Source organism: Octopus sinensis, linkage group LG22 (assembly GCF_006345805.1).
Source record: "Octopus sinensis linkage group LG22, ASM634580v1, whole genome shotgun sequence".
NCBI lineage: Eukaryota > Metazoa > Mollusca > Cephalopoda > Octopoda > Octopodidae > Octopus > Octopus sinensis.
In genome coordinates, this window is record NC_043018.1 from 5,793,496 (window position 1) to 5,808,211 (window position 14,716).

The 14,716-nt window shown below is 38.3% G+C and overlaps 1 protein-coding gene across 1 annotated transcript; it reads right to left on the reverse strand.

Annotated features, from left to right (window-relative positions):
- Nucleotides 1-361: 361 nt before the first annotated feature.
- On the reverse strand, nucleotides 362-11,678 carry LOC115223332 (eukaryotic translation initiation factor 3 subunit E). Its single transcript, XM_029793852.2, has 2 exons — nucleotides 10,785-11,678; nucleotides 362-965 (listed from the first exon to the last, which is right to left on the reverse strand). Exons 1-2 carry the CDS (start codon nucleotides 11,598-11,600, stop codon nucleotides 453-455), a joined length of 1,329 nt encoding a protein of 442 aa, XP_029649712.1. The 5' UTR covers nucleotides 11,601-11,678; the 3' UTR covers nucleotides 362-452.
- Nucleotides 11,679-14,716: the final 3,038 nt, after the last annotated feature.

The window sequence follows — 14,716 nt, forward strand, 5'->3', positions numbered from 1 at the left end:
TTGAGCACATCGACCCCAGGACCTATTCTTTGGAAGCCTAGTACTTATTCTATTGGTCTCTTTTGCTGAACCGCTAAGTTACGGGGACATAAACACACCAGCATTGGTTGTCAAGCGATGTTGGGGGCTCAAACACAGACACACAAACATATACTCTCCTTACTTGTTTCAGTCATTTGACTGCAGCCATGCTGGAGCACCGCCTTTAGTCGAGCAAATAGACCCCGGGACTTATTCTTTGGAAGCCCAGTACTTATTCTATCGGTCTCTTTTGCCGAACCACTAAGTAATGGGGACATAAACACACCAGCATCGGTTGTCAAGCAATGCTAGGGGGACAAACACAGACACACACACACAATATATATATATAAATAGATAGATAGATACATCGATACATAGACAGACAGATACGTAGATAATATATTAAGTATCCGTCATTTTCTCAAATATTAATAATAATCCTGTCCCCACTGAGTACTGGATTCCGGGATTTTTAATCCTAGTTTCTTATGTATATTTAGTGCAAGGAAGTGGGAACGAGAGTTCAAATTTTTGGTTTTCTCGATTACTTGCTGGTAAGGGGAAATGGCTTTTGTTCCCATGACAACGTGACCTAGTTTAGAGTCTATTTTAGCATCGAGTCGGGCATGTCGGATCAAATTGACAATCCACTGTTCAGCGGCATCGGGTGTCATGTTCAGCTTCTGCGACAGCATGTTGATGCTGATGCATTCGTGGATCCGACAGAAAATCTCAAAGATGAGGAGACGGGCGTTCTCAATGAACTCGTTTACGAGATTGCTCAAGAAGAAATCGTAGCAAAGAACAGATTCACATTCAAGAAGTTTATGCTGGGCACCATCGAAATCAAAATTGACATAGAGACATTCAATAAATTCGGTGATGGGGTCTCTGTAGGAATAACTCTCTTGTTGGATCACTTTGACCAAATCCTTGAGAACCTATAAATAAAAAATAGAGATTAATTGTTAATTACAAAAACCAACCAAAAACAAAAAAAAACACTGACCAAAGACAAAAAAAAATTTAATTTAGTTATAAATTTAGTAATAAAGGCTCGATAAGCTAAACGAAAATGAAGATTTGGGTCCTACTTTGAGCAATACTCTTTTACTTGTTTCAGTCATTTGACTGCAGCCATGCTGGAGTACCGCCTTTTAGTTGAGCACATCGACCCCAGGACCTATTCTTGGAAGCCTAGTACTTATTCTATTGGTCTCTTTTGCTGAACCGCTAAGTTACGGGGACATAAACACACCAGCATTGGTTGTCAAGCGATGTTGGGGGCTCAAACACAGACACACAAACATATACTCTCCTTTACTTGTTTCAGTCATTTGACTGCAGCCATGCTGGAGCACCGCCTTTAGTCGAGCAAATAGACCCCGGGACTTATTCTTTGGAAGCCCAGTACTTATTCTATCGGTCTCTTTTGCCGAACCACTAAGTAATGGGGACATAAACACACCAGCATCGGTTGTCAAGCAATGCTAGGGGGACAAACACAGACACACACACACATATATATATATATATTATATATATATATATTTATATATATATATATATATATATACGACAGGCTTCTTTCAACTTCCGTCTACCAAATCCACTCACAAGACTTTGGTCGGCCCGAGGCTATAGTAGAAGGTACTTGCCCAAGGTGCCATGCAGTGGGAACGAACCCGGAATCATGTGGTTGGTAAGCAAGCTACTTATCATACAGCCACTCCTGCGCAATGTTTTTAAGTTTTTTACAACATTGATTTTGTGCATGATCGAAAGAAATCCTTTTCCAAGAGATAAAACTTGTATCTTCTCCAGCCACTCAAGGACTGTATCTTGTGAAAGATGATAGAAGACACTGGGAAATTTCTTTTGTTTAGAAAGGAAATTATCATCATTTTAATGCCCATTTTTCTATTCTTGCTTGGGTCAGATGGAGCTTACTGAGGTAAATTTTCTATGGCCAGATATCCATCCTGTTGCCACCCCTCACCTGCCCCCCCCCATGACCAGGAGCATTCTTGCAAGATACTGGACATGAACGACACTGCTTCTATGACAGTGACACTCTTTTACAACCATCAAACAATGACAAAACAAAAAGACACAAACTAATACACACACACTTATTACCTATATCCTTCCATGTTTTCATTAGGAAGGGCATCCAGCCATAGAAACCATGCCAGAACGGAACAAGGAGCCTGACCTGCTCCTGTCAAACTGTCCAAATCTCAAGTGCAAATTTGAAATAAAAAAGGGCAGACAACTCCAAGGCAAATCAATGATATTGGCTCTCAAGCCCAAAGATAAGCATATCGAGTTTGAAGATACACTAAGCCACTTATTAGAGACAATGGACAACTCAACTCTCTCTCTGCTGAGGATAAATGGATCAAATTTTAGAACACTGTCATACAAAGTCTCAAGGAAAATAGAATGCAAACACCAAGACTGGTTTGATGAGAATGAAGATAAAATAGCATAATTGTTAAACAGGAAGTAACAATTACATCCAAAGTTTCTGGCAAACAAATACACAGGCTTATGAATCAGTATATAGTAGTTGTCATCTATTAAAGAAAAGCCTTTGCACTGTGGAAAACGAGTGTTTTCAGCAATGAGCTACTTATGAAATATACAACCTGGCTAAGACAAAAGACTTTAGTATTTAAACTGACCGTATCCGGTCAAAATATCTATCATCATTTAACCCTTTCATTACTCACTTTTACACTTTTAGTTGTTTCAGTCATTTGACTGCGGCCATGCTGGAGCACCGCCTTTAATCGAGCAACTCGACCCCCGGGACTTATTCTTTTTATAAGCCCAGTACTTATTCTATCGGTCTCTTTTGCCGAACCGCTAAGTAACAGGGACATAAACACACCAGCATCGGTTGTCAAGCAATGCTAGGGGGACACACAACGCATATATATATATATATATATATATATTTATATATATATATATATATATATACGACAGGCTTCTTTCAACTTCCGTCTACCAAATCCACTCACAAGACTTTGGTCGGCCCGAGGCTATAGTAGAAGGTACTTGCCCAAGGTGCCATGCAGTGGGAACGAACCCGGAATCATGTGGTTGGTAAGCAAGCTACTTATCATACAGCCACTCCTGCGCAATGTTTTTAAGTTTTTTACAACATTGATTTTGTGCATGATCGAAAGAAATCCTTTTCCAAGAGATAAAACTTGTATCTTCTCCAGCCACTCAAGGACTGTATCTTGTGAAAGATGATAGAAGACACTGGGAAATTTCTTTTGTTTAGAAAGGAAATTATCATCATTTTAATGCCCATTTTTCTATTCTTGCTTGGGTCAGATGGAGCTTACTGAGGTAAATTTTCTATGGCCAGATATCCATCCTGTTGCCACCCCTCACCTGCCCCCCCCCATGACCAGGAGCATTCTTGCAAGATACTGGACATGAACGACACTGCTTCTATGACAGTGACACTCTTTTACAACCATCAAACAATGACAAAACAAAAAGACACAAACTAATACACACACACTTATTACCTATATCCTTCCATGTTTTCATTAGGAAGGGCATCCAGCCATAGAAACCATGCCAGAACGGAACAAGGAGCCTGACCTGCTCCTGTCAAACTGTCCAAATCTCAAGTGCAAATTTGAAATAAAAAAGGGCAGACAACTCCAAGGCAAATCAATGATATTGGCTCTCAAGCCCAAAGATAAGCATATCGAGTTTGAAGATACACTAAGCCACTTATTAGAGACAATGGACAACTCAACTCTCTCTCTGCTGAGGATAAATGGATCAAATTTTAGAACACTGTCATACAAAGTCTCAAGGAAAATAGAATGCAAACACCAAGACTGGTTTGATGAGAATGAAGATGAAATAGCATAATTGTTAAACAGGAAGTAACAATTACATCCAAAGTTTCTGGCAAACAAATACACAGGCTTATGAATCAGTATATAGTAGTTGTCATCTATTAAAGAAAAGCCTTTGCACTGTGGAAAACGAGTGTTTTCAGCAATGAGCTACTTATGAAATATACAACCTGGCTAAGACAAAAGACTTTAGTATTTAAACTGACCGTATCCGGTCAAAATATCTATCATCATTTAACCCTTTCATTACTCACTTTTACACTTTTAGTTGTTTCAGTCATTTGACTGCGGCCATGCTGGAGCACCGCCTTTAATCGAGCAACTCAACCCCCGGGACTTATTCTTTTTATAAGCCCAGTACTTATTCTATCGGTCTCTTTTGCCGAACCGCTAAGTAACAGGGACATAAACACACCAGCATCGGTTGTCAAGCAATGCTAGGGGGACACACAAACGCATATATATATATATATATATATACGACGGGCTTTTTTTTTCAGTTTCTGTCTACCAAATCCACTCACAAGGCTTTGGTCGGCCTGAGGCTACAGTAGAAGACACTTGCCCAAGGTGCCATGCAGTGGGACTGAACCCGGAACTGTATTTATTTTGAGATGCTCTGTTTTACTCTCAGTTATTTTAAATATAACAAAGAATTTAGTAAAATAACTTAGTTATCATTCAGCTAGTGTTAGGAATATTAATTGTGACTAAGGTTTGGTGGAAAATTTTAATTCAAAACTTATGAAAGCAAGACATTTGTACTACAGAGCCAGAGGCGGTTTCAGCCAGGTTGGTAACGAAAGGGTTAACGTCCATTTTCTACGCTGGCATGGGTTGGATGGTTTGATACGGAGCTAGCCAGCCGGGGAGCTGTCCAGACTCAAATTGTCTGTTGTGGAATGGTTTATATGGTTGGATGTCCTTCCTTATGCCATCCTCATTAGAGTGTGTGCTGGGTGCATTTATGCAGTAGTGGCACAAGTGCATTTCATGAGGCTCTGCATGTTTTATGTCCTAACTGCCAGATCCTACCTCTCACGGCTACCCTACAATGTTATACTAAAAATAAACCCCGCCCCATTTTTTTCATATTAGATTCTGAAATAATTGTAATATTCAACATCAAAAATGCATTTATATAAAATTTTATTTAAAAAAAAAATATCCGTTTAATCTTTTATGATTTACTTGCACCAACAAATAAACCCCAGTACTTATTATTTTTTTGTAATAAGTACCTGGCACTTATTCTATCGGTCTGTTTTGCTGAGCTGCTAAATTACGGGGATGTAAACACACCAACACTGGTTTTCAAGCAGTGGTGGGGGACAAACACAGACACAAAGACACATACACAAACAATGGACTTCTTTCAGTTTCCATCTACCAAATCTACTCACAAGGCTTTGGTCGGGCTGAATATATAGTAGAAGGCACTTGCTCAAGATGCCACTCATTGGGATTGAACCCGGAACCATGTGGTTGGGAAGCAAACTTCTTATCACACAGCCACGCCGGCGCCTACAAGTTATACAGAACAAGGTCAGGTGAAGTACCCACAATGTAATTTCTGCTTTATATATTTGTATCTGAAGTCACAAATATCTTAAAATAGATATCCAGAATCTTTCCGCTTTGACCGGCAGATTTTTAAAATAATTTCTTTGTAACTAAAAACTTTTAAACTTCGTATACTGGTAGAATGTGTCAACTGCAAATAATTGTTGTTGACAAAGATCCGGAGATATTGTATTCACCTCAATAGACGTTATTGATTGGTTGAAATTGCCGAAATGCAAGAAATTAAACAACAAATAGCTTACAAACTACAGAATTGTCACCCATAATTATGACCCTAGTATCGATCTATTACATTTCAATCTGTTTTACGGTTAGGGTTAGGGGTGGGGGGAAGGATATATTTTTTTTCTTCAGAAATGTAAATAAACCCAATCTGTTTCTTAAACGAGGGACATATTCATACAGCACAGAATGATTTTCACCTCAATAGACGTCATTGATTGGTTGAAATTGCAGAAAAACAACAACAAATATCTTACAAACTATAGAATTTTCTCAATAAAGCCAAGAGAAAAAGATGTCTTATAAACACACTCTACCAGTATACGAAGTTTAAAAGTGTTTAGTTACGTGGAAATTATTTAAAAAATCTGCCGTTCAAACCGAAAAGATCCGATATCCACACTTATCTTTTAAAATAAAATCGCGATTTTTCAGAAAGTAACGAGGAAACTAAGGCAGGGGAGACACACCCACATCTGTCGTTATATCGAATCAGTTTTATTTCCAGCCAATTTCAGGAAAAAGTGGGAAAAAAAGTGTTAAAAGGGACATAACTCGTATTAGTTCTGTAGTGCTTTCCAAACCTTGTGGGAGGTGATCCATCAAGCGGAACACTTGCCTTTGCCTCTGTTGGAAGCAAAGCAGTCACAGAGATGCTGATATTGATTGCAGCTGCTACAGTTGCAGTGACGGACTGACTGCCACGTGCACCTGACAGTGCGGAGAATATCTAAAGTCAGGTCAGTCGCAATCTGTAGTGCAAGGCAAGATGAATTGACTGCACAAGCTCCACGTCCGCCCTCCCAAACTACATCACCTGCCAGAACGAATCAATACATATGCTGTTTTAACCCCAGGTCGATCCCGGCGGAAGAATCCCCCCACCCTACATCATGTAATTACCGTTGGGTTGGCAGATAAATTCGTTCGCTTTTCTTCTAAATCTTTTTAATCCTTTCCATCGTTATGTGATGATTCACATAATACACGAAAAATGTTTTTATCGTAGTAATTTTTTTTTTTTGCTTTATGCTTCCTCTATATAGTTTTTTTTTAATTTTAATAAATGGTGCCCCAGCATGGCCGCGTCCTTCGGGCTAATACATTTTTAAGGATTTAAGGATCATATGACGATGGAGAGCCAATCTTTAACTTGTTTCCGTTTACGAACTGCGGCACTACTTTGAAGGGTTTGGCCGAACAAAGCGACCTTAGTAATTATTTTAAAGCCTAATATTTATTATATCGGCCCCGTTTTGCTGAAACGCAATGTTACGGGGACGCAACCAAACCCACATTGGTTATCGAGCGGTTAACGGGACAAAGAAAGACACACACGACGGGCTTGTTTCAGTTTCTGTCTACCAAATCCACGCACAAAGCTTTGGTCATGCGGGGTTATAGCGTACGAGACATGCCCAAGGTACTACACGCAGCGGGACTGAACCCAAACAGACAAAAAAAAAAAAAAATCGAGTTTATCTGACAACCTAAAACATTCAATGCAGATTTAAATATCAAAAGGATTTTTTTTTTACTGTAGGGTAAATGTGGCTGCTCTTTTTAGCAAGTCGAATGACCATATAGAAGAGGTTCCTTCGTAGAATCTCAGTCGGGGTTGGAAAAATGGCAGTAAAGCATCGAAATCAGCTGATTTTCGCTATGCGCTATCTGAGTGCGACGGAGGTAAAGAATAAGCACACAACCAGTATTCGGCGTAACAAAAACCCTAACCCTTCTCCCCGAGTACTTCAAATCTGTTTCTCTCAGTAAAGTAGCAGTTTAGCCCCAAGTCAGCCCTAATTGAGTGGGTGTGTGTGTGTGTGTGAGCTATAATTAGAGGCATTCCAGCCGTGGCTATCTCAGCTTTTAATTTTTTTTAATGTCAATGTTTTCTTTCCTTAAAGTTGGTTAAATTAGTTTAGGGAATCTGCTTGCTATTTCTAGCAGCTCCAGCGATTCTGTGAAGACTCTCTAAGTCTAAGTAACATCGTCGACTTTATCTCGTATCTGAGAACTTAGTTTCTTTGCTGACCGCTTCCTTTAGGGAGATAGCATCGATGACCATGTAAACCAATTCTTGCCTAGAAGAGTCGATGGCACTGAGTGCAAGGTAATGTTGGAAGACGAGGTTGATTTTATCGAGTTTTTCTTTCCTGTCGTTTGATTCTTCCTTTTCTCTTCTTGTAGCTTTCGAAGATGGTTTCGGTGGTGATGGAACACCGCCACTTGGTACGGTCTCGGGCTTGTGTTTCAAACGATACAGGCTAAAGTTCAGTGGCTTTGAGTGTTGTTTTGAGCTGATACCTGTGTCTTCGAAAAGGGCAAACCCCTGGTCTTTTCCTTGAAGTGAGCCCGCTGACGTAGGAACCTCGACTCTTCCATTCTTGTTCCATGTCCAGATCATCGAAGACGATGTTTCATGATCAGCGATTCGATGCTTTGACTGTTGGCAAGCCGATTACATCGATCCCACTAGTCAACTGCTATCTTATTTTATCGACTCCGAGAAGATGAAAGGTTGACCTCCATGAGATTTGAACTCAGAACGTAAAGACCTAGAAGAAATGCCTCTAAAGCATTTTGTCCGATGCGCTAATGGTTTCACTGGCTTACTACCTTTATTAACGAGAAAATAAAATCAAGTCTGTATCCAAAAGGTAATATTCTTTCCCACAGTGTTGGACAACTTTAAAAAGGAAACTTATCCGGTCCCTTTTCTTAAATTTTTTATCAACCTATATAAAAAAAACCAAAAACTATTGGTTAAGATCCGTACTAGTCCTGACCAAAGAAATCTACGATTGAAGACTTTCCAGCAGTGGTGACCCGATTTTTTCTCTAGACATTGTATCTTAACACATTAACCAATATGTCTTTCTATCATTTCAGTTCCGAGTTCAGAGGTTTCACTTTCTGGATCATAAAACGAAAGATCTTTTTTTTTTTTTTGCTTAAAAAAATATTACCGTGTACTTTGAGGTAGATCTTTACTATTTCCAACAGGTGAAAATGACTAAATAAATAAAAACCCCATCGTTTGCAATGTTATATGGTAACGAGCATATTTCTTGACTTCACAACTTGACTGTGCACAATAAAATATACAGCACAAGTCACCACATGTATGAGAAAATCTCTCAACAAAGGCAGCAAAATTTATTCCCAATTTTCCCCAACCGTCTTAAAAATTACCGAATATAACTCGATAACTCGATCCAGAATATATTTATCAGGTAAAAAAATAATTGGATTTATATGAAAGGTGGAAATGTCCAGACACAGCACAAACCCGTCAAAGATAGGTGTGCAATGAAGAATAGGGTTAGGGTATTTCTACACAAGCGAACATCCCCGCCCCATCGACTTTGTTTCCTCATAATTTTCAGAAAAATAGATATTTTTGAATTAAATTTTTACCAAATTCGTTTCAAATGGTGTTAATTATGATTATATCGGCATTTAATGTAAAAAGAAAATAGTTGATGGTTGCACATGTATACATACTGACAAACATCACATTTTTATTTTCTAAATTTCACAAATATTTCGTGTATGATCTCAAAACGTAAGACTTTCTCACCTTCCCGAACGTCAAACTAATACACCCGCTTGTTGTTTATCCACCTGTCTTCGGGTTTTGTTTTCTATAAATTTCAACTATGATATATATATATATATATATACGTGTGTGTGTATACAATGTTTTCAGTAAGTATGTGTGTTCGTCCACTAATTAAAAAAAATACAAGTGAATTAATTTCCGATATAACCCTAATCTACACCTTCTGAGAGGTATCTCCAGAAAATTTCATTTAAAAGTATCCCAATTTTTCTAAAAGTTATGAGGAAATAAAGTCAAGTGGGAGGGGTACACTTTTGTAACTATGTCACAGTTGGAACAATGTGAAAGCTGGGAACATCCAGAGACAGTACAAGTCTGTGGAGAGATAGCTATGCAATGAAGAATGATGCCTTAAATATCACAAAATCATAAGTGTCATAGACATCTTAGGAATACGTTACCAAGGTATGATATCTAATTAATAAGTTGAAACTGTTATTACTCATTAGTGTATATGCAAATGTGTGTTTAGATGTAGATTATTATTTAGTTACCGCGATTTCTTTTGGCCAGATGCACAAGAGATCCATTTGGGTGCCTGAAGATGAGGGGGGAAAAATCGAATGGAATCTGGTATTTTGCGGTTAATATATTTTAACGATCGTGCACCTAACGACACCAATTTAAACGTCACAAGACATTGAAAAACCATCTCACCAGCTCGGCATTCCCAGTTGCTGCATAATCACTCAGCTCAACCCCTTTAATTGATAATTAAGCAGATTTACGATCAGACAATCCAACTACGACCATGCCATTTAATTTTTTCACGCGTAGTGTCTCTAGAACGACGTTATCCATCATTTTTTGACATGATAGGAGGCGATCTGAAGGAAATTTGGCTGCTATTTCTAGAAAGTTTCTAACGACTACAGAGGCGCCTTAAATTGCACGTATCAATTCCCGTATTTTTAGTGAGATGAACACATTTCCTGGAACGCAGATTATTTAATCTATTTCTAATATAATTAGAATGTTTTCCCCTTCTAAGCTATCATTTAAGATCGTAGCAGGGAGTTGAGGAAGATTTGACTGTTATTTCTAGCAAGTCTACCGACTACAGGGGTGCTCTGAATGGCTCGTGTCACTTCCCGTATTTTTAGTGAAATGAACACATTTCCGAGAATGTAGTCCCCTTCTAAGCTATTATCCAATGTATCCCCTCTCATTTAAGATCGTAGCAGGGAGTTGAGGAAGATGTGACTGTTATTTCTAGCAAGTCTACCGACTACAGGGGTGCTTTGAATGGCTCGTGTCATTTCCCGTATTTTTAGTGAGATGAACACATTTCCTAGAATGTAGTATTTTCAATCTACTTATATTCTAACTAAAACGTCTTTTCATGAGTAAGTCATATGTAATATTGTATAAATTAATTAGATCGACCATAGTTTCGTTTAAAATGAAATAAAAAAAGAATAAGTGTGTCAACTCACCGATCTTCGGCGACTCTTGTTGATAATAACAGCTGTGGTTAGGTATCGAAGAATATGAGGACATACAGTTTGTACCGTATTGAGATAAGGTGGTTGATAAAGAAGTAGGTCTATGACGAGGTCCAGACCATCTCGATGTTTGAAGAAGACGAACAGGGACCAGTGAACGAACCAGGTTCTCTGCTGTAAGGTCTGCAAGGCTGGCCAGAAAGAGGCGTTGTTGTCGATATATTCTCTCAACCTGTTTAATTCTTCGAGAGCCGTGTCGAAGTTTTCTAGAAGAATTTCAGAAGCCAGGATACCCCACAGTGAATTGAGGTAGAGCTTGTCATTAGTTGGTAGTAGGGTACTGACAAAGTAGAGATATTGACTAGTGAATTCATAGTTTCCACATTCGAACTGGTATTTGGCATAATTGTACATGTCTTCTGTAATATTTTCGCTGATGCCGTGACGAGTGACGAGGTATTCATACAAATGACTACCATCTCGCACAGTTTCAATTTGGTTTATAACCTCAGGGAGATTCATCAATTTTGAAATGTTTTCAACACGAGATTCCAATATTTCCAGTTGTTCCAACACGCTTTCTCTTTCTTCTTGAAAACTTTTGCTTATATCTTGTGAAGGATACATTTTGTCGTGTAGATTTTTGGCGTAATCTACCATCTTAGTCTTCTTAATTAGCTCCAGTTTTCCACGCAGTATTTGTTTTTCATCGAATATCTTCTGGGAATGTACAAATTCCAAGAGTTTCAGCATTAAATGCGGATCTAAATACTGTGAAAACCGGCTGAGCAGATCGAAGTTCGACATGTTTGCTCTACCTCGCTAATGGAAAAGAATTATAGCCGGGGTAGTTTACAAAACCCGGAATCACGCACTGATTCCGGTGAAGCAACAGACCACTAGCAATTATATATGTATTTCCTTTCCTGAACGGGAAAAAAAATTTTAACTTTATCAGAACCTCGTAAATATAAAATAAAGCAAAAAATATAACAAGGAATATATTAAAAATTTTTTTTCACACTTAGGGATAGATTTTAGCTCGATACAAATGAAAACAATTAAAACGGAAAACGAAACAACTAGTAGGTTCTCCTTAATTACATGGCTAATGTCATATGGTGGATGATAGTCACGTGTCTCTTCCACCGGTAAGCATGGTCTTTCGAATTAATCTCCGTATTAAATAAATATTTTTTTTAATAAACCCGACTGTTTAATTAATGTAATTTTAACGATGTCAAAGATCATTAAATGAGTCGTTGCTTAGCTCCAATTCAACTCAGAATAAGTACATCTGTGATCAAAGACATTCCAGTCGTGCCCATCCCATCTTTTTTTTTGTTTATTTTTTTTTTTTACTTCGGGATAATACATTACGGATTACATACATACATAGAAATTGCGTCCCTTCTCTAATGCGAATTTACAAATTTAGGTTATCGACCACGGTGCTACCCTAATTCGTGACTGCTTTTATAAGCAGCTGATGTACTAAGTTCCCCCATTCATTGGAGAAGGAAGCCGGGTAGGTTTTCTCTGGTGTCAACGAACTGTGAAACGGTCCGCCAGGAACTCTCTCTCTCATTTTACTGTATCATAGTAGTATAGAAAAAAACGTGTTTGTGTTTCTATTTAATTAACAGCGAAGCTTTTTTATAATAGTTACATTTATTTTGTTTCCTCTGATTCACGCTGTTGTACATAATTCGATGTTGTTCTTTCTTTTAAGACGCGAGAATGTAAGTAGAGGGCAATTTGGCTGCTATTTCTAGCACATCAAGCGCCCATGTAGGTTCGCCTACGCCGTAGTGGAAGTGGAGTAATCGATCGGCGGATCATCTGTGCTGCAACTCTGCTTCGATTTTCAGAAGAAAAAAAAAACACACACACACACATACCGTCTCTCTCTCTCTCTCTTTCACTCACACTTTTTCTCTCTCTCTCTTTCACTCACACTTTTTCTCTCTCTCATACACACTTTTTCTCTCTCTCATACACACACTCACGCTCTCTCTCTCCCACACAAACTCGTACTTCTGACCCCCTTTCTTTACATTGCTCTCTCATAAACTCTGCCGAAGAAGTGTAAAGGAAGAATTTCCAATATTTTAAGGGAAGGTCGAAACAAGAGTTTTAGATATTTAGGATCTTTAAAAGTGTTTAGTTACGTGGAAATTATTTTAAAAAACTGCCGTTCAAACCGAAAAGATCCGATATTTATGAATGAGATTTGAAATGTGCATATGTTTTTACATATTCATTCCTGGTCATGCACCAAAAAAAAAAAAAAAAACCTTTTGCCACCATTTTTCTGTTGAAGATAAAACTGGCTGTGTGGTTAACATTGTGGCCTTGTGTTCAGTCCCACGGCATGGCACCTTGAGCAAGTGTCTTCTGCTACAGTACAGGACTGACCAAAGCATTGTGAGTAGATTTGGTAGACAGAGACACAAAAAAGCCCACCTGATATGTGTGTGTGTGTTTGTATATTTGTGTATGCTCTTGTCTTGACATCATGTGATGGTTATAAAAGTTTGTTGTTTATTTCTAGTCTTTCATGAAAACGTGTTTGGTCACAGGAAAAAATTACCTTGCTTGGAAATAGATGAGAGTTGGCAACAGGAAAGGTACCCAGCTGTAGAAAATACATCTCAACAAATTCTGTCTAACCCATACAAGGAAAAATGGATGTTAAATGATGATGATGTTGATAATGATGGAATCAGAATTGGTAAAAATGTATCAACCCTCACTTGAACTAAATCTAAAATGTAACATTTACGGAGATGTACTTGCATAGCAAGTGACCTGATCTGAGATCGTGTGCTGAAACGAAAACAATTGCAGCGTGGAAGGTGTTTGTAAGCCATTTAACCCTTTCGTTACTGTATTTATTTTGAGATGCTCTGTGTTTCTTTCAATTACTTTAAATATAACAAAAAATTTCGTAAAATAACTTCGTTATCATTCAGCTAGTGTTAGGAACATAAATTATGACAAAGGTTTGGTGGAAGGTTTTAATTAAGAACTTATGAAAACAAGACATTTGTACTCAGAGCCAGAGTTGGTAATGAAAGGGTTAAGAAACACACAAAAGCCATTCGATTCACTTCAACATTTAAGTTTAATTTGTCAAAATATTTTCGTCGCTTTGAGACCGCGACCTGTTCGTAATACATTAAATTTTCAATTCCACAACTACTAATTTGGTTAATTCCACAGATAATTTGAAAACAATCATTTCTAGAAGACCTGAGATTTGGCAATGCCTAACTGGTACTTATTCCATCAACCTGAAAGGATGAAAAGTAAAACTGAACTGGACAGAATTTGGAATCAAGACCTAAAGCCAGAAGAGATGCTGTTTTAAAATTTTCCACGAAGACAGATCAGGTAGAAGCAACATTGTTCCTAAGAACATAATGTTGGTAAATTTGGGGTTTGGATTTTTGATTTAACCATTATTCTGTTACCATCATCATTGCTGTAATTTAACGTCTATTTTCTATCCTGGATCCAGTGGCTCCCAGGACTGAATAATGCTTCAGCGTGATTTCTATATGTCTTTCCCAATGCCAATTGCTTCATTTTACATGTACTTAGTGCTTTTTTCATGCTACTGGCACCAGCAAGGTCATTAAGCAGCTTGCAGAACAAAACCCAAGGTAGTGGTCCTTTATGCTTGTAGATAAGGGGTTAAAGTATGAGAGATGGGAGGAAGGTGTGAGCAGGTTCTTGTTGTAGAGGAGCTTCATGGTCATTCACATTTAGAAGAGAAGGAGGGTGAGTAGGAACTACAAGTCCAGGTAGTAAAAAAAAAGGTAAAGTTATCTTCTCGAGTCATGCGGACTCATAAGGGCTTGTACCCTAGTTTCATAGTGTATACATTCCCTACCTGGATGGGACGCTGGTCCATCACA